Raw genomic sequence first — 27,305 nt, forward strand, 5'->3', positions numbered from 1 at the left:
TGCTCTGCCATTATCGTTGAAAGAATTCCTACAGTAGTTGGACAATCAGAGATTGCCAGACAACAAACAATCATCTTACTTCAGTCAACTTCACCGAAGTTTTTCACCTTCCTCGCGGAGGTCTGGTAATCAAATGCCTACATCTGAAGAATTACGTTAAACTCCTTAAGCCATGGCCAGCCAAAGCCTTCGCCAAAGCAAAACTCAACATCCACGGGCCGGGTAAATATATCCCCACGAAATCAATTGTCATCCGAGGTTTGTTTTGATTTTCAATTTCGCTCAAAGCTGCACGAGGGCTATCTGCGCTAGTCGTCCCTAATTTAATAGTGTAGGACTAGATGGAAGGCAATTAGTCATCACCCACCGCCAACTCTTGGGGTACTCTTTTAGCAACGAATAGTGCGATTTACCGCTACATTATTACGCCCCCTCGGCTGAAATGACGAGCATGTTTGGTGTGACGGAGATTCGGACCCAAGACCCTCGGATTACGAGTCGAGTGCCTTAACCACTTGGCCATGCTGGGCCGTCATCCGAGGTATCTACCGTGACATCAGTCTCCAAGAAATTAAATATGAGCTTCGAAGCGAAGACTTTAAAGTTACCAGCATCTACCGCATTAAATTCTCTAACACCAGCCTGCCAACACCTCTAGTCCGTGCTAACCTTAAAGACGTTCTTCTAACTTAACAACTCATCAAGGAAGGAGTCGCCATTTTGTTTCTTTGAAAGTTAAAGAATCTAACTAGCCTGCCAAAGTCCTGCAGTATCTCAACTGGCAGAAATACGGCCACACCCAGGCTGTCTGTACAACAGCACCCAGATGTGTTAGATGCAGTGGATCACACCAAGTAGCCAAATGCTCGAGGAAGGGAGAAGAGACGTGCTACACCAAGTACTCAGGGGGTATCACCCTCAGAAGAAACAAGCCACTTAAACCAGTGAATGTCAGAAACACAATCACCAATGATGATTAACTCAACGAATTTCCAAGTATGTCTACCCAACAACCAAAACAATCCACTCAACTCGTCCAGTCCCTACGACGCAGAACCCATTCTACGCTGAGGCCACCTTCAACCCTCGTCCAACGGCGCAATTAACCCAAACCCACCATCTGCTAATACAAGAAGTCATCGCCTTCGTCACAGACGTGGTCTTTGGTGATACGTCTGGTGACATTTTGAGTAGTGACGAGCTAATCCAAGATTTCATAAAGTTTGCTCCCTTCTACTTGGGATTTCACCCATGTGATGTTAAAGGATCAAAATGAGCATGTCTTCATCAGAATTAACCAAGAGGAGGATCAGTTATGATGTTAATTGTACTTTCTATTAGCATTCATGGTGACTTAAACCCAAAAATCGTTTGATCTTTGTAAAAACGAAAACCTCCATATCTTTACCATAAGTATCAATAACTTGCCAGACTACTATAGTACAAAGGACGTAACAGGAGAGGTATCTCAGTTCTGCACATCTAATAACGAAGTGTATCATTTCCAAACAGAAACGTAAGCCCAACGAACGAATTCAAGTTAGCTGAAATCCAACAACCAAACTGTCAAAAAATTTCAATGCTAGCAATCTATATCTCCTACAACCACATCTGGCACAAATAACCACTGGAATAGAATCAATAGTACCTGAACATACCCTCATTATACACCTTATCTCATGGTAACTAAGAAAAGAAATTCACAAGGTAATCAGAAAAAGATGAAAATTAAGAAGCCAATTCATCAACTCCTGCGATCTGATGACCAGAATAAACCAGATTAATAATCTCATCCGTCACCAGATTGACAAACAAAAACTGGGTGGACTTCTGCACATCATAAGACAATTCCTACAAGGATCCTTCCTCATTCTGAAAAAAAAGATTCAAAGCCATATGCAACTACAATTCAACCTACCAAGAATACAATAATAGGACTGCAGCTTTCGCCCAAGAAACAGATAATCTTTTGACTGATTATTATAAACATATATTTTCTACCCCTAATTCGCTGAACTTTGACAGCGATCACTTCAACCAAATAGAACTCCACATTGAAGAAAACTCCGGTTGTTTCTGCTCTCACTTCACCAGCACCTTATCCTGCGAAAACAATAACTACCTTACTAATACCTAGCTCCTTACCAAACTGGTAACAATAACCGAAGTCACAACATCTATTAAAACAATAAAGAACACTACTCCTGGCAAAGACGACATGCGTAATACCATTCTCAAACAGGCCTCAGCTTCCCTAATCAGCCTCTTTTTCTTTCTCTCCCCTTGACTTATTCATAGCTTCTCTTGACTGTTTCCTCTCTCCACGAAACTGAACGAATGAATATTTATTTTCTTTCGAATCTCGAGAACACATATAAACTAAAAAGTTACGCGCCCTATAATTCATAGCTGCGAGTGGGGTGAAGAGAAACTGGCGTTTTTGACTCCCCCTGGTTATTTTTCATCCCCCCCGGGGAACGAAACTTTAATTTAAACCTAAATCACCAATAAATTCTCGACTTCGGCTTCCTTTTTACGACTTAAATACATATTGTGCATGTACATAATTTCAATAGCACTTGTAAACAGCATTGTAAAGTTACTACGACAATATGTCGCCGTCCCTAATTTAAGAGCTAGCAACCAGAGGGAAGGAAACCATTTAATACCATATTATCTTTTATTATTCACGATAAGGAATCGTTTGTTACTCTTACAACGCATACAAAACTAAAAGAGAGAAGGATATATTGTTGTATCACAAGGATTCGAACCCGACTCGCTAACTACAATATACATAGCTGTAGTATATAATATTAATCCACGCCCTGTTTTCAGAACAGACAACATCCTTTTCCTCGCTGGATACTTGAACTGTATGAAACACCAAACTAATAACACAGACCCGTAAAATGTGGCAGACCTACTAATATGACTTGCGATTTGGTATTCATCTTCGGAATTATGATCGTACACATACATGTAAGATCCATAAAAGTTTTTCTTGGTCATCACACTCTAGTGTTGAACTCCCGAAACAATGGTACACTTCGAGATTAGAGTAAGCAATTTTCAACTTCCATACGGTGTTAAAGGACAACGTTCGTGTATATGTACACACACACACAAACGTACATTTTTTTTTGCTAATTAAAAACTGTGTTCAAATTCACCAGCTCCCTCTGATGTCTTCATCATTAGACATTAACCTTTAAGTTTAGAATATTGAAAGTAGGTGTTATTTATATAGAAAATAAAAGGTGTAATAAAATAAAACGAGTTATTTGTTATAAAGTTCACACCCTAAGTCATAAACCAATATCTTTATAATACCTATTATGTATTCTATAATTATAGAAATGGATTTCTCACTTTTTACGAGTATACAATAAACTCTGCCTTAATTTGAACCACAGTAAAACGCCATAGTAACCAAACACCTACAAACTTTCAGACTGAATATGTGGGAGTGTCTGCGTAAGACACATAAGAAGTGACGTCATTATTAGCTAATCTATCAATCACGTACCTGGTAGGTTTATTTTCATGTTTTTCACTACCATTTTAACTCCTTTCAATAAGCATAATATCTAAATAATACTGACATTGTTACGTGAAGTAGGTAATTCAAATATTATATAAACTATAATCAGAAAGGAAAAAAAAATAACATTTTGAAATAAATTTAGCAAGCAGATTTATGTGCCTTATATTTTTATTTTTGCAATTAGCGAAGTTATTTGTTCCCAAAATAACTTCAATTTATGTATTTTCGCAAATTCAAACTATTATTAGCGATAATTACTCAACGAAATAAATATGCTGCAAAAATCGTAACCCCCTATGGAAGTAAAATGGTCCGAGTCTGTCTCGCAGGCTCGTGCCACGCGCACTGTTCACCAAGAACATCTCAAAACTGACGTCTCTCCCTTAAAAAGTAAACATGGAATGGTCGTTTCGCTGCACTTCGTAACAGAGATGGAATTGGTTCTTTTACATCTCCAAGTTGTGAAAATTAAAAATCTCCGAAACAATAGGCGTTTTTATTTGTATAAATTATTAAATGATTGGCATACAATCTTAAAGTACTAAAACCGAACGAAGAAGTGATGATTACCACCTTTTACTTTGGTAATTTGGGTTCATTTGAAGAAAATCTATCATCAAAGGATTACTGGACTGGGTAAGCGGCTAAGTACGGTTACAGTATTGTCGTAGCGCGACACGTGTTTACATATCACGTATTTCCACTATACAAGTTTTGGTCAGTGGCACTAATTCAGTAAAGGGTAGATAAATGTATAATGTTTTATACGATGCTAATATATATGATCTATTAAGACTTCGTTAGATCGTTTAGTAATTTTATATGAATTACGAATTCAGCAGGTTGGTTGGGCAGTCTCATTTTTGGTTGTCTGGGGTAGGAAACGTGGGTTTTTAGTGAATTAACATGTATTTAAGCCAATAAATAAATACACTTATTTTCATAATGTTTTAACATACGAATTACCAGTAATACATATCACGAATAGAAAGGATATATACCACACTGCGTAACATAATCAATTAACCGTGTTTTTATATGAGGAATGTAATAGGAATAATTTCTTGTATAGCAAAGCCATATCGGGTCGTCTGCTGTGTCCACCGAGGGGAATCGAACCCTTGATGTTAGCGTTGTAAGTCCGTAGACTTGCCGCTGTCCCAGTGGGGGCGTAATTTCTTGTATTATTATATTTGGATGTTAATGGTGAACTTTGGAATTATTAACACGGAATAAATTTACTAATGTCAATTCATCTGTTTGTTAATGATTGGGCTCAGTGTAATTGTCATAATTTTAACGTACGGTACAAGTTAGTTTTGTTCACATCACATTTAATAGGTCAAAAAGTCTGGATCTCAGTTCGGTAGGTGTTTAATATTCATCCGTTAAAATGGCAGTCGTGATATACAAAGCAAACTTCGTCCGCAGCCCCCCGGAAAATGAAAAGCTTATTTCTTAATTTATTCAGTACATTCATATCATGTTGCTTAGAGATGTCCCCTGGAGAAACTTCTGTTGACACCCACGATGGTCCATACCAGGCGCTATGAACAAAAATGTCAGAAGATTTTTAGATCCCACTGCACGAGACTGACCTCATACTATTGTCACGTAATTTTGTCAACGTAATAATATTATTGACATTAAACTGTAATTACGAAACACAATTGACAAGCAACTTTTATTGTGTTTGGTGGAAGTTTGTGCTTCACATTAATTAGGAGTGTTAACGAAGCCCCTAGTTATTATCCTGTAACTGCCATGTTACCTGTCAATGTAAATATAAATAAAAAATGTTAACTTAGGCGTTGAGTAACAAAGTTTCTTTCCCTTTAGCGCCACTATATAAATACACCCTGAAATTTTACTGGTTTAACCGTTAGTGTACTTGCAACTTTCATGATTTTATAGGCTTAACTAAAGGTCATTTGCAAAGTATTTATTGAACTTATCAATTGGTCCAAGTCGTTTTATAACTCACCCAACATCCTCATAAAAGCAGTAAATATTTAAGTTTAATAAGTTTCTAGTTATATTTCTATCAGTAACAGCCCAATTTCTGATCTGATTGCCCTGATAAAACAACTAACTGGTCTAACCCTAAACTATAATAATGTAGTTTTCTCAGCTAACTAGGGAGTGTATTTGCTCATATTTACAGAATTTCTATTCTACACATGTAATACATCAACTGATATTTTGCATATTTTCAGTTTAATAATCATGGACGATATTAATATAATTTTGTTAACCAAACCATTACAAACAGTAATTAGTAGGCCTACTTATTTAAATGCTCTAGTGTAAATAATATGCCAAATTCGAGGTCCACTTTTCCAAATCCCCATAAAAGTTTTTGTGAAATACCTGTATTCCCTAAGGGGTTGAATGAAAAGTTTTACCATTGTGTAAGTTTCAGGGCCAAGATGGTTCATTTGACACCATTTACTGACTGGGGAGTCCAACAGTTTGGTAGAAAGGGTTTGAGGGAAATCCACAGATTTTCCAAACATTATACAAGAATTAATATCGGAAAGCCTGGAAACAATGTAAGATAAAGGTAGTATAGTAAAATAAACTGTTTGAGTGTGAGGTTAAACTATGTTGAATTTGAGAGAGATGCGAATGTTTTGTTAAAGTAAAAAATTTTTTTAGGTGAGACGAGGGTGGAAAATGTGTTACCCAGGTGCTGTGGATAACATATTAAGGTTGACTGTGGATAACATTGTATATTTGATACCAAATGTGGGATAAGACATCAGCTTTTACAAATGTTTTTTCAACTTTCGATTTACTAGTCATGGAAAAACTGCCGACGAGCTCAAATGTGACGTAAAGGTACAACAATAAACTTCGTGCTTGTCAACAAGGCAACACTGCCGCTTTCCTTCAGTTGTGATTTAAAGAAGTTGTGACAAATATAATGAACAGTGGTAAAGCTTTCGGATGGGTAACCGTCGGTAATATTCACTTGCCTTTTATATTTCGTTTGTGTCAAAGATACGTTGCAGTTAAAATTGTACAACAAGAAATAGTGAAGAAGTTTGCTGGACTGTTACCACCTTACGTCTTCACGTGCACAAACATCAAAAGTCACTACATTACAAAAAGGGAAGCAAAACTCTTGAATGAAATTAATGGACATCATTGTGGTTTTCAATATGCAAAAGATGAGTTTACAAGCAAAGACTTGATTGTTTCTTTGGCAGATGTCATCAAATTTTATGACTTTTTAAAGTTGTGCCAAGAGAAACTTACCAGTTCTCCTTCCTCTGACTATACACGAAAAAGAGATTGTGGTTTGTTGAAGGTGAATGAAACTATAATACCATATGTGCAGACAGAAGTATCAAAAATCCTACCAGTTTGCATGTTACCTGAGAATGTATTGCAGTGTGAAACAACAAAAGGAACTCAATGGGATGTTGCTTACATGAGGTTTTTATGCCAAGTTGCAGGTTTGGATAAAACAAAAGTGAAACCTGATACTGCCTTTGTAGCAGTAGATAATCTATCAACTGCCAATTCCGAGTTGGGAATTGTTATAGCTGAATGGTGGCCAGAAACCATACCTTTGGTTAAAAAACCTGTCTCTTCCCCTCATGCTCAAAATTACACAAATGCAACGAATGAGGTGACAGTAATGAACTCTAAGACAAAACAAAAAACAAGTAAAGCATGTGATACTTTGGGGAGGACAAAACAACTAAGTTTCAGTGAACTGTCTGATAATTTTAGCATACAACGACATACTTACCACATAGTCCCTAGATCAGAAGGAAGCATGCCTAGTTTAACTGCATCTTGTAGAGTTAAGGAGGTTCTAAAAGATGGGTTTTGTCTGAAGGATCACTGGGGAAAACTTATACCAAACCAAACACTCTTATTTGGTGGATTAACAGCAGTTCCTGCTTGTGGTTACTTTGTGAGACCATCTGCTTCAGAAACCAGACAGCCTGCTACTTGTGAAAACTTAGTTGAATCATCTTTAGAAGAAGGAAGTGAAAATGAAAGCAGTTTACCTACAATAACAGAAGAAACCGAGTCTCACGAAACAATCCAGGCCTCCACAAAAGAACCCACTTCCTGCAGTCTTGTTGAAAGAACCGATAGGACATCACAAGTGATACAGTTGAAAACAGACACAACTGACAAGGATTCCACTCCAATAAACATGTCCTCTACTACAATGCCAGTGGTTCCAAAGGTTATTCTAACTGCAACAGATATTAACACACTGTATGCTAACTCCAAATATCCTGTGGAAGTGATAATACCATTACCTGTTCAATCTCAAACTTTAAATATGGACAACACTGAAGCCCAGCTTAGTGTTGAGAAGTGCTCTTCTGGGTTCTCGAGTGGTTATGTGGATTCAGAATCTGAAAAAGACAACTCTCTTATACTGTCGGAGACGACGGGCTTCTTTGTTCCTAACATCAGTTACTCCGTCTCGGAGGTCAACATTCATGGAAAGAGTCTTCTGGCTGTGAACATGGATTCTTCTCCGGAACCAGTTCTGGTGACGAGTCTGACCGAAGTGGTAAACAACTTCGAGACTGGAACAGTAACATCATGTGAATCCGTGTTACAAAATGTATTGAAGGTACACATGTATCCATGCAATAGGTACGTAAAAGGAACAAACAAACAACACACCTTTAATGTCATTATTGTAGGTTAAAATTATACGAAGGTTTGAAGGTCTGTCATAATTAAAATAATGGATCATTCAGCTGTTTTACTTGTTATGCAACCCAAAGAGCTATCCAGCCTGTCAGATGATTTCAAAATTATAATAAACATGACAGTTGGACAAATTATAAGCCAATAATTTCTGTGCATGACAACAGCTACAGTGATATTTATACTATTAAACAGTAAACACGAGTATGGAGGTAGTGAATTTACATGTGGTTGTGCAAGTTTAAATTCATAAGAGTTCATAGTAACAAGTTATTTATCAAAACTTTAACCACATAGCACGTTCTGTTTATTTATCAAAACTTTAACCACATAGCACGTTCTGTTTATTTATCAAAACTTTAACCACATAGCACTTTCTGTTTATTTATCAAAACTTTAACCACATAGCACGTTCTGTTTATTTATCAAAACTTTAACCACATAGCACGTTCTGTTTATTTATCAAAACTTTAACCACATAGCACGTTCTGTTTATTTATCAAAACTTTAACCACATAGCACGTTCTGTTTATTTATCAAAACTTTAACCACATAGTATATTCTATTTATTTATCAAAACTTGAACCACATAGTATGTTCTGTTTATTTATCAAAACTTTAACCACATAGTATATTCTTAGTTTCTGAGTGGATCTGAAATCAAGAAAGATACTTCTAACAAGGGGGAAATTGGAATAAGTGGATACAAGGTGATCACAAATGAAACAAAAACAATATTTTAAAGACACTTTATGACTGGATTAATAAATCATTACAAATTTTTGTTTCTCCTACGTAGTTAGCTCCATTAGTTTACAAGTTGTTTTATTTCTGGTTGGAAAGTTACATCACTAATATTGGAGTAATGTTCTTGTTTTATTGTTAACGTAAAAGCTGTAATAACTGTTTCAGTCTCTGAGCAAGTGTAATTATTCATCAAGCTTATGAGATAGTTTTTAAGTAGATACATGTGTTTAGTCTAAGTTTTACTTAGTTGATGTAACCGACTTCTTAATCTAACCCTGTAACTATTGGTTCTGTTACTCAGAGGTCTTTCAAACAAACCACAGCATTTTGATTTTCAAATTCATTCAGCATATGTATTCTTAATGGGTATGTTTTATAGATAAAAACACTTGGCAATCCATTAAGAAACTTGAAACAAGACATATTTTCACTCTGGTTGTATTTTTTGTTGACAGCCAACAGAGACAAGTTCTGGTTAATCATGGAGCTGAAGTCAAACCTGACGACAAGCTGGTTGAGATCAAAGACTTACAGAAGTACATGCCTCAGTTATTGTACATGTTCAAGAAAACTGGTGCAACTCCCAAAAATCTAGAAAGTTCTGAACCACCACCCTTAAAGAAAGTGTGTACTGAGGCTGAAGAGACTGATTACGTATTAATGTGTAGTAATTGTTGATTTTTACCTTATTTTGATTTTTGAAGTCATTCATTGCTTTCAAGCTGTGATGTCACCTAAATCTGAAGTTTATTTTTATCCAACATGTTAAAACATTAAAAAGTACCGAGTAACTCTGTCCTGTTTGCTTAAGTTACAACACTACCTTGAAGACTTGTTAATAAATCTTGTGGCCAGTCTGTTGTAATAATTAAGTTGAACTTCCGTTAAAGATGGCTTGGTTTTTTTCAAGGCACGAATAAAATGGTGATTTCTTACAGCAAGAGCTTCAAAGCCATCCTCTTCTAAAGCTTCAAGAGCTGCCTGTTGATAAAAACAAATTTATGTGACAAACATCATAGTTTAATGTGCACAAAAACTTGTTTAATGACAATACACACCAGATGGTTTCTATATATATATATTACATCTAGCCAGGGAAACTCAGACTTGCAATCCTATTTAATTAATTAGGAAACAAAATACCAAGAATACCTAACCATAAAAATTGAGAACCACTTGTGTTGAATCAAAGTAATGATATATGACAAGGTGTTCAACTGAACACATTGGCTAACAGTAGGTTTGGAAACTTTAACAAACTAACTTCCAGTTGAAGTACATTGGGACATTTCACCTTCTATATTAAGACCTTCTTAATGTAACTGTAGGTACGATCTTATACAAGATTGTTCAGCCATGTGATATAGTTCGGGCAGTGTCGGCGTGATAGTGATTGATTGGCGTTGTCATCTTAGTACGTGTAGAGTTTGTTTGATGTGGTTGTCCGTAGGTTACTGAATTACAACCCGCTGAGTTCTGGTTTGTCCAGTTTCTTTGACTTTTGTTTCCTACAGTTAGCTTTACCTCAAATTCGTGGTTGATTTCAGTTCATGACATTTCCTGTTTTGTAGTTAGGTTCAGCCAAGACCAATTTGTGTGAATGTGTTAGTGCAGTTGCATTTTTATGTTGATTTTATCATCCAACTAGTTTCTCTTTGAGCATCAAACTGATGATATTTCTTCCGTTTAGTGTTGTTGGTTGGTTCGCTGTATCAAGGATGCTTCTTACACATTTTAACACTCTAAAACAAGCTCTAATCATTCACTGTATCCTCTAAGTTTTTTACTTGACACAGAATTTATTGGAGGTATATGATTCAAGATGGACTTGGTCTTGTGAATACTATACATCCAGTAAACCCCCACATTAAGGTTTTTGTGTTTACCAAGAAAATTTTGCGTAGTGTAGTCATAAGTAGACCAGATTTTGTTATAACTTAATCTTTTTACTGTGAAATGTATGCTCCAGCTGCAGTAAAAGGGTTTGAAGCTCATCAGCCTTTTCTTTATGCCACCCTGCAGTCCATTTGTGATTGGCTGTTTCATTTATGGGTGTAGATTTATTGACGACTCACTGTGAGTAAGTCACTAGTGACAGTCGAATGGAGCGTTTCAAGTGAAGAAGCAAGATGGAATGCCGTGACTGATGTGGGAATTCATCAAATGAAACAAACGACACCATTACCATTAGAAAGGAAATGTTAAACTGACTTTGTTTATACATTATGAAGTTAAGACTAAACTGCTTTATACTGAATACAAACTGACTTTATACTGAATACAAACTGACTTTATACTGAATACAAACGACTTTGTTTATACATTATGAAGTTAAGACTAAACTGCTTTCTTGAACACAAGCTGTTTAATTAATGTATAAATAAAAACTGAAGTTCTATATATTCATATGTGTCTGTGTTTACTTATTGTACAAAGATAATTTTCTATGATTTCACCTTTTTAACAAATAGATGTTTGTTAAGGATTCCTTCAGCAGCTTTATACATCAAAGTGTTCCATAGTCCAAAAAGTTTGGGATATACTTATCAACATTGAACACTACAAGTCTAGTAATCCACTACGTTCAACACGTCTTGTGATCCACTACATTGACCACTACTTGTCTTGTGATCCACTACATTGACCACTACTTGTTTTGTAATTCCCCACATTGAAGACCATTCTCAGAGTTGTGTATTTATCATTTATACCTTCAAAGACTAAAATAACTTGCTTCTGACTTTTATTCAATACTCACGAGGCTTAAACAAAATAGAAACATAATTTTTAAAGTGAAAGGGTTTACCTCTCTGCACAAGTTTTCTAAGTCAGCACCAGAAAATAAGTGTGTATTTTCAGCCAGCCAGGTCAAGTCACAGTCTGCTAGAGGCATGTTCTTCGTTAATACTTTTAAAATCGACTCTCTTCCCTAGAAGGTTAAACCATTAGGTTATTGGATACTCACAATTGGACCTCACATTAATGTTTTAGTTTTAAGATAAAATTTGCAAGAGTTAATATTGATCTTAAAGTGACCAGTCTGAGGTTAGCCTGTGTATTGTACAGAATTCACCATGACATGTAAAACATGATTCTGAGTTTATAAACTGGCAAAAATAATATTCACGAATACTTCAATCAGACATATTATTTGGTATATCATGTTTTAATATTATTTAGAACTCTGCTATTCAACAGTATTTAATGTGTATACACACACACAGATCCATAACATAAAAACACAAGATCAACTTATGCAAGAGTTGGAGGGAAAAAAAACAAACATATATTATGATACATTTGGATCATCTGCGAGTGAAACATATTAAATCAGTAGGGCAGTTTGATTTTCTAATTCACATTAACAGTTCTCATCTTAATGGAAACCATGATAGTTTATAGATGGTGTGATAGCACCTCTTTTTTCTAGCGTAAAATAATAGAGAAACATCTTTATGTATCCATGACAGTGTATATGAAATAAACACAAGACTGCAGGGTCATGTTTCCCTCAAAGCTTCATTTATGGATATATAACGTTTGACATAAAAAAGTTTTTCTTCCCACAAGTAAGGAAACATAACGTAAGAATGAGTCTACATCACAAACAGGCTTACTGTCTTCATCTATAGTGTTTAGTGACAATGTACAACAGTTAAAACCTTTAAAATAAGGTATACAAGTCACCTGGCCATCTGGTGGTGGAACATAAATGATCATATCAAATCTTCCAGGCCTAAGAAGAGCTTCGTCAACAAGGTCAGGACGATTGGTTGCACCAACAACCATAACATCATTATTATCTACGGATAATTGAGATTTCTGAAAAACAAACAAGATAAAGATACTCTTAACTCTGGTTAAATATAACTACTTGTTACAAGAAACTAAACTGTCGTTAGATGTAACTACTTGTTACAGGTAACAAGAAACTAAATTGTCGTTAGATATAATTAAATGTTACAAGTAACCCAAGAAACTAAACTGTCGTTAGATGTAACTACTCACCCAAGAAACTAAATTGTCATTAAATATAACTACTTGTTACAAGTCACCCAAGAAACTAAACTGTCGTTAGATGTAACTACTCGTTACAAATAACCCAAGAAACTAAATTGTCGTTAGATGTAACTACTCGTTACAAATAACCCAAGAAACTAAATTGTCGTTAGATGTAACTACTCGTTACAAGTCACCCAAGAAACTAAACTGTCGTTAGATGTAACTACTCGTTACAAGTCACCCAAGAAACTAAACTGTCGTTAGATGTAACTAAATGTTACAAGTAACCCAAGAAACTAAACTGTCGTTAGATGTAACTACTTGATATAGGTAATTCAACAATCTAAACTTGCTAGGTAATAAGTGTGTCAGACATTTCGCTGTATTGGTTGTATGAAGGTACTTTAATATCATTTGAACATTGTATCACATTAAGTAATGTTTTTCAATGCCATATTGATGGTAGTTTTATGTTTGTTTGTGTGGTTCATATATGGAACCCTGCAACCAATAAAATAATGGAACCAGAAGTAATTTTGTGAATAATAAGTTTAGAAGAAAATGTTTGAAATGTTGATTGGATATGGACCCCACTTGTACATCAAAAGTCACCTACATCAACTGAGTCATGTGCTGTGATCTTACAACATCTGTCTAGGAACATCCAATGTTAGAATCATTTGTCCTAAATATGTTTTAGGTGAAGTCACAATTAATAATCTTTTGAAATACTGAAATTTTGAAAATACTAATTACAAGTGACAATTACTTCTCCGGTTTACATTAATTTATTGAAAAATACAGAAAAACTAAACAAAATTTATAAAAATAAATATTTCATGTTATATATTCACCAAAGGTTGAGTAATATAAAGGGTTCTCCTAATTGCACAGTCAACAGGATGCAATGTTACCTTTCACTGGAAACTAAGATGCCAAAGAGAACAAGTAAACAGCATGCTAGATGTAGGCACACAAATCATTATTATGATATGATGAAAGTTTCATTCTGTTACCTTTCCTACACTGAGGATGAAAACAATTAGGTACATGTCTTTCACAACACTGAACTTAATATTTGGGACACATTTTCAAGTGATTTGTTTTTCAATATTTTCGTTAAATAATTGTACATGTTTATTTTCGAAAGCCATTTGTTCCTTGCATTATACTCTTAATGCTTTATATGAATTATAATAATAATTTTTTTTCTTTAGGTGGTAGAGGTATGCTCTTGGTCTGAAAACATGCTAAGTAAACATGTTACTAATAAAAATGTCAAAACATAAAAATATGTTCTGGACTGATAATTTAATCAAAATGAAAGTCTTGTTTCTCATTTCGTATTTTACAGTAACTCCACGAAACTAGTTTTTGGTTCTAACCTGAATTTCTAGAGTAGGAGTCCCTTCATATTCAAGTGTTCCTCTTTTGTCTTCAATTCTGATACCTGTAAATATGAATCACAACTTTACTGACTGATAAATATGAAATAAAACTTCTGTAGTCTTAAGTTAAAATAACAAAGGAAGTACGAATTATTTACCTTTCAAGAAATTATTGTCTTAGTTCAGTTTATTGAATAAAATATAAAACTATACCTGAACAAAAACCTGATAAAATGTTAAAATATTGTCTCATTGTGCTTGTAAAATATTGTAAGATGTAAAGAATGTGTTTGCCAATTATCAACTAAAAGTTCTTACTTGTATTTCTTTATAGTACAAACTCATACAGTAGCTGTGTGTGACTTGTTGGTGATAAATTAAAATATAAACAGCATGCTCTCAAATTGTTTTCAAAATAATATACGTATATTCAAACTAGTTAAACCTATTAGAACAAATTCTCTTTGTTACATATACCTCTATTGTTCTTGTCAAATGCCGGTACTCTTTCTACCGTACTAATTAACATACGGTGTATAAATCACAACGTTGTGGGAGTTACCATACTTGTATACTGCTCTTCCAATAATCATTTGGCCTTCTTTCTTCAAAATATCCTATTATTTTTGTGAAAGTGCACCAAGGCTGATTCAGTTACTTTAGAATCACACTTTGAAGGAATAACTTATTATTATTTTTCACTTTCCTAATATTCGTCTCACTCTAAGATATTAAACGTTAGGCCTAAGTTAAACGTTAAGCCTATAATTTTAATCTTTTTTTTTTCTACTGTCTTTGTCTGTCTGCTGTTCCTGCTTATCTCATGCTATTTATATGTTTATCACCAAATCGTCTACTCGCTACATTCTCAACATCAGTGACTTACAAGCATAAATTCCAAACACCATCTGCTTTAACTCTCTCATAATGAAAACACAACAACTAAATAATCATAAAGTGTTCATTAACAAAATAAATTAACACTGAACAGCTTTAGTCCTAATATGAATGAAGTGATAAATAAGGAGTTCATTGACATCAGTTATGACTTCCCTATTTTTGTTATTGATAGAATATTTCATAATTATTTAAACAGAAGGTTGGAATACCATTCACCCAAGAAGTACCCAACTTATCAGTTTACCATATGTTCCATCAGAAACACGTGAATTAGTTACGTTATTTGTATTTATCAATTCACCATACTCAGGTAAATGTTCTTTAACTGTAAACAACAATCAGTTAAGGAAGTTATTAAAAGAGCGAGATGTGTGTTTAAATATAATTGATCCCTATAATCCTTCTTCAGGTATGTGGACTGAAGCTCTCCTTTACGATCATAATTTCTTGTTTATGAATTTACCCATTTTTGATACCAGCAAGGTTACATGTTCTAAAAAAAAAACAAAATTGATAATTCAACAGAATGAACTCACATACCTAATATACCTATTGAGTCTAGTGTACTCATTCAATTCACACACTCATCTTGTCAAACATTGTGTTTTCTGTCACACATTTTTGCTCCTTAGATGATAACTCTTCCATCAATAAAATGGTTGACATATCTAATATAAAACCTAAATTTTTTTATGTCTGAAATGAATGTTCAACAGGTCCTGACCTTCAGAAAAGAAATCCCGTATTTCCACAAAATACAAAAATTCCTCATAACAAAACAGTAGTTTGGCCATAGCTTGGTTTTACACATTCCTCTCAAACCATCACAAACTCAGATGTGCCTGTGTGCAGCTAACACTAATTGCCCCATTTAACATACTGGCTTTGCCCCCATTTGTCCAGTAACTAAATTCCAGAAACTACAAATATGTGGACTCTGCACATACAATGACATCGCTGAATTTGGCCTTCTGTCACTTACCTACACCATCCAGTTCATTTAATAATGTAGATAAAACTCTCTCCTGGACACTCTGGTGCTTAGCAGCTGCCCGCTTTCCAACCACAGAGTCTAATTCATCGATAAAAACTATGGACGGTGCTCCAAGTCTTGCATGGTGAAAAACCTAGAGAATGATTGCTTCAGCTGATGAATGAAACTTATATTTGACCATACTGTAATACTTAAAGTTTTATTCTGTGTACAAGTAGCACTGAGATGAACAATTCAATGTTGCAACTTAGAAAAAACAAGATTACTAAGGAAGAAATGTGATTTATATGTGACAGAGCAGTATTAATTACCTGTAATGGATTCTTCCAATCATCTAACAGTGATAAGCATATACATACCTGGGAGATGGATCGTTCAGAGTTGCCAACTAACCCAATCATCTGACAGTGATAAACATATACATACCTGGGAGATGGATCGTTCAGAGTTACCAACCAACCCAATCATCTAACAGTGACAAGCATATACATACCTGGGAGATGGATTGTTCAGAGTTACCAACTAACCCAATCATCTGACAGTGATAAACATATACATACCTGGGAGATGGATCCTTCAGAGTTACCAACTAACCCAATCATCTGACAGTGATAAGCATATACATACCTGGGAGATGGATCGTTCAGAGTTACCAACTAACCCAATCATCTAACAGTGACAAGCATATAAATACCTGGGAGATGGATCGTTCAGAGTTACCAACCAACCCAATCATCTAACAGTGACAAGCATATACATACCTGGGAGATGGATTGTTCAGAGTTACCAACTAACCCAATCATCTGACAGTGATAAACATATACATACCTGGGAGATGGATCCTTCAGAGTTACCAACTAACCCAATCATCTGACAGTGACAAGCATATACATACCTGGGAGATGGATCGTTCAGAGTTACCAACTAACCCAATCATCTGACAGTGACAAGCATATAAATACCTGGGAGATGGATCGTTCAGAGTTACCAACCAACCCAATCATCTGACAGTGATAAACATATACATACCTGGGAGATGGATCGTTCAGAGTTACCAACCAACCCAATCATCTGACAGTGATAAGCATATACATACCTGGGAGATGGATCGTTCAGAGTTGCCAACCAACCCATTCATCTGACAGTGATAAGCATATACATACCTGGGAGATGGATCGTTCAGAGTTACCAACCAACCCAATCATCTAACAGTGACAAGCATATAAATACCTGGGAGATGGATCGTTCAGAGTTACCAACTAACCCAATCATCTGACAGTGATAAACATATACATACCTGGGAGATGGATCATTCAGAGTTACCAACTAACCCAATCATCTAACAGTGACAAGCATATACATACCTGGGAGATGGATCCTTCAGAGTTACCAACTAACCCAATCATCTAACAGTGACAAGCATATAAATACCTGGGAGATGGATCGTTCAGAGTTACCAACTAACCCAATCATCTAACAGTGACAAGCATATAAATACCTGGGAGATGGATCGTTCAGAGTTACCAACTAACCCAATCATCTAACAGTGACAAGCATATAAATACCTGGGAGATGGATCGTTCAGAGTTACCAACTAACCCAATAATCTAACAGTGACAAGCATATAAATACCTGGGAGATGGATCATTCAGAGTCACCTACTAACCTAATCATCTAACAGTGACAAGCATATAAATACCTGGGAGATGGATCGTTCAGAGTTACCAACTAACCCAATCATCTAACAGTGACAAGCATATAAATACCTGGGAGATGGATCGTTCAGAGTTGCCAACTAACCCAATCATCTGACAGTGATAAACATATACATACCTGGGAGATGGCTTGTTCAGAGTCACCTACTAACCCAATCATCTGACAGTGATAAACATATACATACCTGGGAGATGGATCGTTCAGAGTCACCTACTAACGGTGAAAATATCTGGGCTCCACTAACAGCCAAGAACGTAACATGACAATTTGTAGCTGCTGCTTGGACTAAATTTGTCTTGCAGCAACCTGGAGGGCCAAACAGTAGCACTCCTCGAGGCTTGGAAATTCCCATACGGGCAAAAGCTTCAGGGTACAGAAGGGGCCATTCGACAGCCTGAAGAGAGTATATAATACACAGTTGTGAATATAAGGTATTAAGTTTCTGTTGTAGCTCAAGGTTTCCTCTCTAATCTTAGGATTTAGGCCATCTTATCTTTTCTTGACCTTTTATCTTTTAAAAATATGTACAACTTCAGTTCTGAACACTTAAACTTTACAACATCTGGACCTGGAAAAATGTTGTTAACATGTTTGTCTTTACTGTCATAAACAGGTCAGTGATATTAGATTTTTATATTTCCAAAAATGGTGGTGCATACATACCATATGAAGATGAGGCTTAAAAGTATCCCTTCCACCCCAAAAAGAAAAACAATTGAAAATGTCAATTATTCTCTGAGAAAGACAAATAACCAAGTATATGCTTGTTTGTTTTGATTTTTAACATTTTGTTTTTTATGTATTTTTGCATGTTTATTGTTCAATTTATTTAACATATTTCTGTGTTTGATGTGGGCCTTTTGCCAAAATGTCACAATGTGACTGATTGATTGATTGATTTAGTGTTTTATGGCACAAAGCAGCAAGGCTATCTGTGCCAAACGTCTGGTAAAAAGGTAAAAACAAATTAAATGTAGTAAAACACAGAAAAGGAAATGAAGGTAAAACAAAACATCATTGAAAAACAGAAAAAGTATAAAACCAATGTTGACACCAAGTCTACATGTTAAGAGAGAGAGCAGAGTAAAAGAAGTTGTAAAGGACTTCCTGTAGCATAATGGTAATGATCATAACCCACCAGAAAGACTAACAGGCAAGTTATAGAACCACCGTCAGTCACCTGAAGTTGGTCTTTCCAGTCCTGGTGTCGAGTTAGTTAATGTTCTGGCCATTTTCCAATTTCAAATTGCACTAGAGAGATTGAGACTCTGAAAAGGGAACCACAATTAAAAAGGTGTAATGAATAAATATCCAACACTTAAATGAGATTAAAAAGATTAATGACCATGAAAAAACTAAAAACTTTATCAAGGTGGACAGTGTCACCATCACCAATAACACTGTCCAATGTTCCAGACAAACCCTGGGAAAAAACATGTTTAAAATGGTGCTGTCGTTGAGAGTCCTAATGATGACAAGAAAGTAAAATGTGGCTAACAGTGATTTGAGTGTTACACAAACTACACACTGGTGCATAAAAGAAAATGATGAGTTAAAAAACTGTGACCAAGCGTAGTCTAGTTAGAACAACTTCCTCCTTCCGAACATTACGGAAGCTAGATGGCCAAAGTCCAATATAGGGTTTTATTTGAAAAAGCTTGTTGTCACGTTGCTCTCTCCAAGTGGACTGCCAGCTGGCACGGAGCCGAGCCTTGAATACAAGATCATAGTCCATGTACGGAATAGGCACAGTGGTGATAGTACCTGAGCAGATAGATTTAGCTGCCGTGTCTGCAAGCTCATTCCTGCGAATACCAATATGGCCTGGTGTCCAGAAAACCTAGATAGAAGTGGATGTTAATGAGAAATGGGCCAGTTGGTTTTGAATATCAGTGAGAACAGGGTGTGAGACAACGTGAAGTGATTCCAAGGCCAGCAGAGAACTAAGCGAGTCAGTATAAATAGTGCAGTTGGAGTACTGCTTAGCTTCAATATGATCCAGGGCAAGAGATATGGCGTACAGTTCAGCAGTGAACACAGAAGATGTAGAGGTGATTCTGCACACAACCACCAAACCACAACAAACCATGGCAGAGCCCACTGAATTACCTGATTTGGAACCATCTGTACAAATTGGAACGGAATGATTGTTTGAAAGATGTTTATTAAATAAAAGACGGTACTTCCAATCTGGAGCATCTGCCTTTTTCAGATGACTGAAAGAAAAAAAACATTTGGGGACTGTAATAAGCCATGGTGGGATGGGCTGACCAGTGGATTCTGCAGTGTTATCCAAGGACAGATCCAAATCATCCAATAGCGCCTGGATGCGAAGGCCAAAAGGAGCAATGGCAGATCGTCTGGTCTGAAAAAGTACGGCCCACTGAGGAAGGAAAACACATCCCCAGGTGGGATGCTTTGGTAAGGAACGAAGTTTAGAAGAATATAGTAAAGACAGTTGAAAATAGCGAAGGTGCATAGAAGGTTCTTGAGATTCCACATATAAGCTTTGAACTAGGGAGGTGTGGAAAGCCCCAGTGCAGAGTCGAAGTCCTTGGTGATGAATGGAGTACAGCATCTTTAAGGCCGTGGGTCTGGCAGAGCCATAGACCATTGATCCATAGTTGAGTTTTGATCGAATAAGAGCACGATATACCTTTAACAATGAACATCGATCTGCTCCCCAACTGGCAGTAGAGAGGACACGGAGAATGTTCAGTGCTCTTGTGCATTTAACCCGTAGCTGCTTTAAGTGTGGTATAAAGGTCAGCTTACAGTCAAAGATAAGCCCCAAGAACTTGGTCTCAGGAACCACTGGCAGCAAAACTTCACCAATATGAAGTTCAGGACCAGAGTGAATACCCCGTTGGCAGCAAAAGTGCATGCAAACGGTTTTAGTGAGAGAACAATTAAAGCCGTTTGCCATAGTCCACTTCAGTACATGATTGAGGGCAGTTTGTAGTTGCCGCTCAATATATCTCATGTTCGACGACTTTCACATCTCGTGTCAGTCGTCGACATACAGCCCATTTGCAACAGTGAGAGGGAGTTATTCAGTGATGGCATTTATCTTTATACTGAAAAGTGTCGAACCCACATGAACTTGGAATCTCCTGTCCATTAAATAATTTTTAATAAACATGGGTAAATGGCCACGTAACCCATATGTATGGAGGTCTCGCAAAATGCCATACCTCCATGTTGTGTCATAAGCCTTTTCAATATCAAAGAATATTGAAACAAGATGTTGGCGTTTGAGAAAGGCTTCTCTGATTGATGTTTCAAGTCGAATAAGGTGGTCTGTGGTGGAGTGCTGTCGTCGGAACCCACACTGGGTGGGTGAGAGGAGGTTGTTTGATTTGAGGAACCAAACAAGACGAGCATTAACCATCCTTTCTACGGTCTTACAGAGACAGCTCGTCAAAGCAATTGGTGGGTAGTTTGAAGGAATCTTGGGATCTTTCCCAGGCTTAGAGAAAGGTAAAATAATAATCTGGCGCCAGGCATCAGGAAAAACATTCTCCTGCCAGATCCGGTTAAAGACAATTAGAAAAATATCAAGAGAAGCAGGAGAGAGATAGCACAGCATGTCATAGTGTACATCATCAGGTCCAACAGATGTACTGCCAGACCGATGAAGGGCCATTTTCAGTTCCACCAGTGTAAAGGGACAATTATAGTCAAAGAGACAGTCAGTTTGAAAGGAAAGAGGTGAATGCTCTGCCCGAGTCTTGATGGCCAAGAAGGTGGAGGAACAAGCAGAAGTGCTAGATACCCGGCAAAAGCTTTCACCTAGAGTATCAGCAATGCTCTGGACATCAGCCACCTCCTGACCATCAGAGAGTAAGATCAAGAAGGGGACAGAATTGTAGTGCCCACTGACCTTTCAAATCCTGTCTTATACGACCTTGAAACTGGTCACAATGTGACTGAATTTTTATATTAAATGCAGTAAATCCATGTTTCTATCACCTGAGTCTACTTTAAAATGAACAGTCACTTTTATCCTGTCTTTAACTGGCTGAACTGGAGAAAAGTTGAGGTTTCCAATAAGTCTCACACCTATGTCTCTACATACAAGGATTCCCTAATGAACTAACTGGAAAGAATGCTATAAAAATACACACATCTCTAATGATTTTTTACATCCATAACTATATACCCTGTTCTTGTCTCTCAGTAGAAAAACAAACATAGTTTACACCAAATAATTGTGGTTTGTAACATCTTTACAAATCTTACAATCTGCATCCTTCGTTTGACCTGTTCCAGTCCACCAATATCAGACCATTTGACTGGTTTTACATCACACTGCCAGGAAGAACTCCTCTGACTTGAAGGGCACATCTGTTTTAAAACTTCCATAAAATCTTCTCGAGAAACCTGTATGTCCTGAAACAGTAGAAAACACACACAGTTATAATGTGAAGAATTATCAAAAATATATCATTAGTTCATATTCATGTATCAGTAAAAAAATATATATAATTACAGAATTGTGGGAAATAGAACTTAAGTTTTTGTTACACAAAGTAAACAGTTACATTAAATGTTTATAAAGTTAATAGTGTTAGTCAACAAGGTAACCATTTGTGATTCAGTCATTAAACATGGTTATAAAGTTTATATTCACAGATTTTTTTCCTCATAAAATCCCCACTTTAAGGAACAAGTTTAAAAAGTCCTGCATGTGTGTCAAAAGGACACAATTACGTAATCTCTCAATTGGTTTTATTTTAGCATATTTATGTGATACATATAACAAAAATTACACTACTACGTCATGAAAGGGTAAGTGTGTTGATAAAAATTAGAATACAAATACTTACAGTGAAAAATTATGTTGAATATTAAAACACATTTCAGCACATTATTCTTTTATATTTAACATGTTGCAAATAAAATTATTAATTTCTCCAACTTGAACAGTATTATTTTCATTCTGCTAACAATGGTTTAAAAGCAACAACTGAAAGAGCTGCTACTATTATATATTATTATTGTGATATATTCATATTACTGATTTTAATAATTACAAAGCAAAATAGTTTCTAGTTTTTACGAGTTAGTTTTTTGTAAATAGTAACTGTACAAATTTAATCTTATTAAAACAAAGAAAACTCTGAAGTACAGAAGACGTCTTAACATCCAGTGATTAGAATTTTGTATGATGTCGTAATAATTCATCAAATCAATCTGGAGACATTATTTTTAAATAAATATTTTCTCTTTTCTGGTAACATAAAATTATGAAGTAATTCAACAAATCAGATATAAACTTTTGTAATATCTTGGCCTATGGAAAGGTCTTAGAAATTCTTTTCTTGATGTTCTGAGCATGTTTATAACTGTTTATAACTTCCATAAGTTTTAACTGTTTTACTGAATAACTAAAGTTTAAATTTAGGTAATAACAAAATAAATTTCGTTTTTGTCTTTTTCTTCAATAAGATATAATTAAAATGTTTGATGAAATGTGAAATAAAAAGACACAAACATCAACCACTAGACAGTCACATAAAAGTTCGAATTTGTGTTAATTTTAACATACATACATTTCTTCGTACATTTCTAGATCTGGTACCTCAGAAGTTGTAAAGTAATATTACACGACTGATGAGTAAACATTCCATCAAATATTTGTTCTTATCTCAGTTTGCCTCTTGGATTTCTACTGAAAGGTTCTTTCCTTTTCTGATAATTAAATGTAACAACACCAACAATATCTACCTTCATTTTGAAAGTCGTAACATTCAAGCTAAGAAAAAATTGACACAAACATAACTTTCTCACTCAGTGAGTGGTTGAGATCATAGTATGTTTCTTTATCAAAAATATTTTGTAATTGTATAATTAATGTAGAAGAATCAGTTATGTGATAATCATTTCATTGGCTGGTCATAAATTTTTTTTAATCTGACGAGTTTACCCGTTTCAATTTTATGCACTATGACATCTGAATTTTTTTATAATTCACTGTATGTTTATAATGACAAAGTTTTCACCCCAATATTTCTACCAATGGCACCTATTCCACTAAGTTATTCAGCAACAAGATACAAATACAATGAGTGCCCTTTATGTTTTAAAGTTAACATTTTATAAACCATTTTCAGCTTTACTTACAGCTTGTTCTCCATTAAAGTCAATATTACGATGATTTCTTAAGCAAGTGAAGGTAGCTTCTTGGCAGAGTAGTTCAATGTCACCTCCAACATAACCTGGTGTGTGGAGGGCAAGCTCAGTAAGATCAACATTTGAAGCAAGGTTTAAACCAAGGGTCAACACTCTAAAAATCTCTTCCCTTTGCTCAAATGTTGGGATTCCTATAAATACCTATAAATAAACAACTCTTTTATTGAATTCTACAATATATTACTTTCACTATCTGAGAGATAAATAATTTTGTATATATGTCACATGAATTCAGTCAATAAAAACAACAGGAAATATATACAATTAAAATGTTTAAACTTCATTATTCATTTACTGAAAGACATTACATGAAAAAAAAAAAAGATTTCAGAGAAGGGTTGAAAACCATTCAGAGATTGATCCACCTGAAAAATTTATTTCAAATGTTAGATTTGTTCTGTATAACACATTTGGAGGTTATTATTTAAACAGTGATTTGACATGGATACAGTTTTCTCAGTTATTATATCCATGTGTACATCCACTTAAATAAACAGTAAATTACTATAATATTTAAGGCAATAAATATATTAAAGTAGAACATGTTATATTATTAATTTAATTAATAAAAGTGTATGTTGAACATCAATACATGTATGTTTTTTTAATAATAACAGTGTTTTGTGTATTATCTTCACAACTACTAAATCACCTCTTTATCAAACCTGCCAGGTCTTCGTATAGCACTGTCAAGAAGGTCAGGCCTGTTTGTTGCACCAATTATAACAAACTTGTTTCTAACATCCAAGCCATCCATGAGAATTAGAAGTTGAGCAAGAAGTCTTCTGCTATGAGAACTAATTCCAGAATGTCTTTTTGGACAAATGCTGTCAATTTCATCAATAAACAGAATCGTAGGGCCTTCCTCACTCTCAAGCTGAATGTCCTCGAACACTTTTCGTAGTTCCATTTCACTCTCTCCTGGTTCAGAATGACAGAGTTCAGGGCCTCTCACTGTTACAAGAAGTGCTTTACAATCAATAGCAACTTTCTTAACAAGTGACGTTTTACCACCACCAGGTGGCCCTGTCAATAGTACTCCTTTAAAACTTTCAAGACCTAATTTACACAAACTGCGGGGATAAAGAAGTGGAAAGCTGACAAGATGTTTCAGATATAACTCTGGAGAGTTTAGTCCTCCAAGAAGGATAAGTCTTTGACCTTTAGAATTAATATCTTGTTCATATCTCTCTCGACTTATAATAGATTTCACCTTTACCTGAAATTTACGAGATGTCTGATTTGGAATTGTTTCTTCAATTACAATACAAAATATTTTGCACAACTGACCAAGTGGATGATGGATGCATTCAATAATATTTCCATCTTTAAGATTGTTACCTCTTATTATAGACGCGACCCAGCGACTGAGACGTGACATCGCTTTCCTCCATTTTATGACTTGATGAATAGAGGTTACCACAACTTTAACAAATACATCGTATCCCTTCATAATTCTTTTCTTTTGTTCTTGATATATCTAATAAAAAAATATGCGTATGTGAAAATATATTTACCTTCTGAAATTTGTCACCTCAAACTAAGTAAAATAACAAAAATAACACCAGAACGTGAAAAAAGCATTTTTTTAATTTTAATACACAAATAAAATTGAATTATAGTCTTATAATCCATACAAATTAACTCTTTATATCTTTATAATAGTCAAAATCTTAAGAGTATCAAATTGTGATACATTATATTTTTCTAAATATTCGCCTTAAAAAAAAAATACACACAAAATACGATATGACAGGCAGTAAACTCCACGTTGTTCACGAGTAATGACATAAGACAAATGTTGCGGATGCTAGGCCTATTCAGCATGCTGAAAAATTAAAATTAATTTCAGTTAAAAAGAAAAAAAAGAAGAGAGAGAATTGTTCATTATTATTTAATTAAAGTACACGAGTTTAATTAATTACGTAATATTGGTAATAATATACGTATTTACATAAAACAGATATACTACACTTAGGAAAGAAATATTACGAACCGCCAAAGGACGTTCGGGACCATAGTCGTTTCAGGAATTCCTTATTTTGTATTTAAGGGTAATTTTTATGTTAATCAGTGCATTTTAAAGAACATTTATTTATTTGTGAATTTAACAGTCTATAATTTCTAGAGAACCATACTTTGGTTATTTTTTGCAACTAAAATTTTCTCTGTTGTAACAACATTTCATTTTACTTGGATTTTTTTTTTCGCTTGCTTCTGCAGATTTAATAATTCAATACACAGAGAAATACAATGAGAAATCTTTTCGCACGTGATCACATTAAACATTCTGCGAAATAGCCATCCATTCTTATCGTACAAACTAAGATACAATTATTGCTAATTCTGCTTAAAACTGAGCGAATATACTGAAAACTTTCTACACAAAAGGAATATGTGTTCCCCTTGGGTCCTGTGTCAAGTTAGGCCTGTAGAGTAATCAATAAAGTTGAGATGTTTTAACGTCGTTGCTTAAGCCTTTAGTATTTTGCATGCAGCTCGTACAAATTATTCAAATAAAAAAAGTTTTATTTTTATTTCCTTATATCTGTTTTAGTCTTAGATCTAGATGTGCAAGATTTACAACAACTCTAAAATCAGAAGTTCGATTTCTTCCGGTGGACCAGCAAATAGCCCGATGTGGCTTTGCTAAAAGAAAAACACAAACACATCGGGGAAAATGGTGTGTGTGTGTTTTTTTCTTATAGCAAAGCCACATAGGCTATCTGCTGAGCCCACCGAGGGGAATCGAATCCCTGAGTTTAGCATTGTAAATCTGTAGACATGCCGCTGTACTAGCGGAGGGCAGTAGGGGAAAAAGGAATCTGATGGGTACATCATATTTTAAGGGTTGTTGCTAGTGTTTGGAAACTGTTCAGTTTAGTGGCTGTTGTTTGTTTGTTTTGGAATTTCGCACAAAGCTACTCGAGGGCTATCTGTGCTAGCCGTCCCTAATTTAGCAGTGTAAGACTAGAGGGAAGGCAGCTAGTCATCACCATCCACCGCCAACTCTTGGGCTACTCTTTTACCAACGAATAGTGGGATTGACCGTCACATTATACACCCCCACGGCTGGGAGGGCGAGCATGTTTAGCGCGACGCGGGCGCGAACCCGCGACCCTCGAAT

General features: G+C 35.4%; 2 protein-coding genes across 7 annotated transcripts; one reads left to right on the plus strand and one right to left on the minus strand.

The window, feature by feature from the left end:
* The first annotated feature begins 3,456 nt into the window (after nucleotides 1-3,456).
* LOC143246893 (uncharacterized) lies at nucleotides 3,457-11,385 on the plus strand. 4 transcript variants are annotated; one of them, XM_076494151.1, is made up of 3 exons: nucleotides 3,457-3,532; nucleotides 6,206-8,179; nucleotides 9,439-11,385. In XM_076494151.1, the coding sequence occupies exons 2-3, from the start codon at nucleotides 6,474-6,476 to the stop codon at nucleotides 9,659-9,661; spliced, it is 1,929 nt and encodes a 642-aa protein (XP_076350266.1). In that variant the 5' UTR covers nucleotides 3,457-3,532; nucleotides 6,206-6,473; the 3' UTR covers nucleotides 9,662-11,385. The 4 variants fall into 4 exon arrangements, with proteins under 4 accessions (XP_076350266.1, XP_076350265.1, XP_076350268.1 ...); XM_076494150.1 differs by lacking the exon at nucleotides 3,457-3,532 and adding an exon at nucleotides 3,844-4,183; XM_076494153.1 differs by lacking the exon at nucleotides 3,457-3,532 and adding an exon at nucleotides 3,890-4,183 and having other exon boundaries at nucleotides 6,349-8,179.
* On the minus strand, nucleotides 9,714-26,506 carry LOC143246892 (ATPase family gene 2 protein homolog B-like). Of its 3 annotated transcripts, none has more exons than XM_076494147.1 (10): nucleotides 26,175-26,326; nucleotides 24,831-25,658; nucleotides 24,110-24,319; nucleotides 22,226-22,375; nucleotides 18,168-18,377; nucleotides 16,256-16,400; nucleotides 14,371-14,435; nucleotides 12,671-12,805; nucleotides 11,790-11,912; nucleotides 9,714-9,964 (listed from the first exon to the last, which is right to left on the minus strand). In XM_076494147.1, the coding sequence occupies exons 2-10, from the start codon at nucleotides 25,629-25,631 to the stop codon at nucleotides 9,803-9,805; spliced, it is 2,001 nt and encodes a 666-aa protein (XP_076350262.1). In that variant the 5' UTR covers nucleotides 25,632-25,658; nucleotides 26,175-26,326; the 3' UTR covers nucleotides 9,714-9,802. The 3 variants fall into 3 exon arrangements, with proteins under 3 accessions (XP_076350262.1, XP_076350263.1, XP_076350264.1); XM_076494148.1 differs by lacking the exon at nucleotides 26,175-26,326 and adding an exon at nucleotides 25,918-26,138; XM_076494149.1 differs by lacking the exons at nucleotides 9,714-9,964; nucleotides 11,790-11,912 and adding an exon at nucleotides 13,840-13,912 and having other exon boundaries at nucleotides 26,175-26,506.
* Between the last annotated feature and the right edge of the window lie 799 nt (nucleotides 26,507-27,305).

Source organism: Tachypleus tridentatus, chromosome 3 (genome assembly GCF_004210375.1).
Source record: "Tachypleus tridentatus isolate NWPU-2018 chromosome 3, ASM421037v1, whole genome shotgun sequence".
Lineage (NCBI taxonomy): Eukaryota > Metazoa > Arthropoda > Merostomata > Xiphosura > Limulidae > Tachypleus > Tachypleus tridentatus.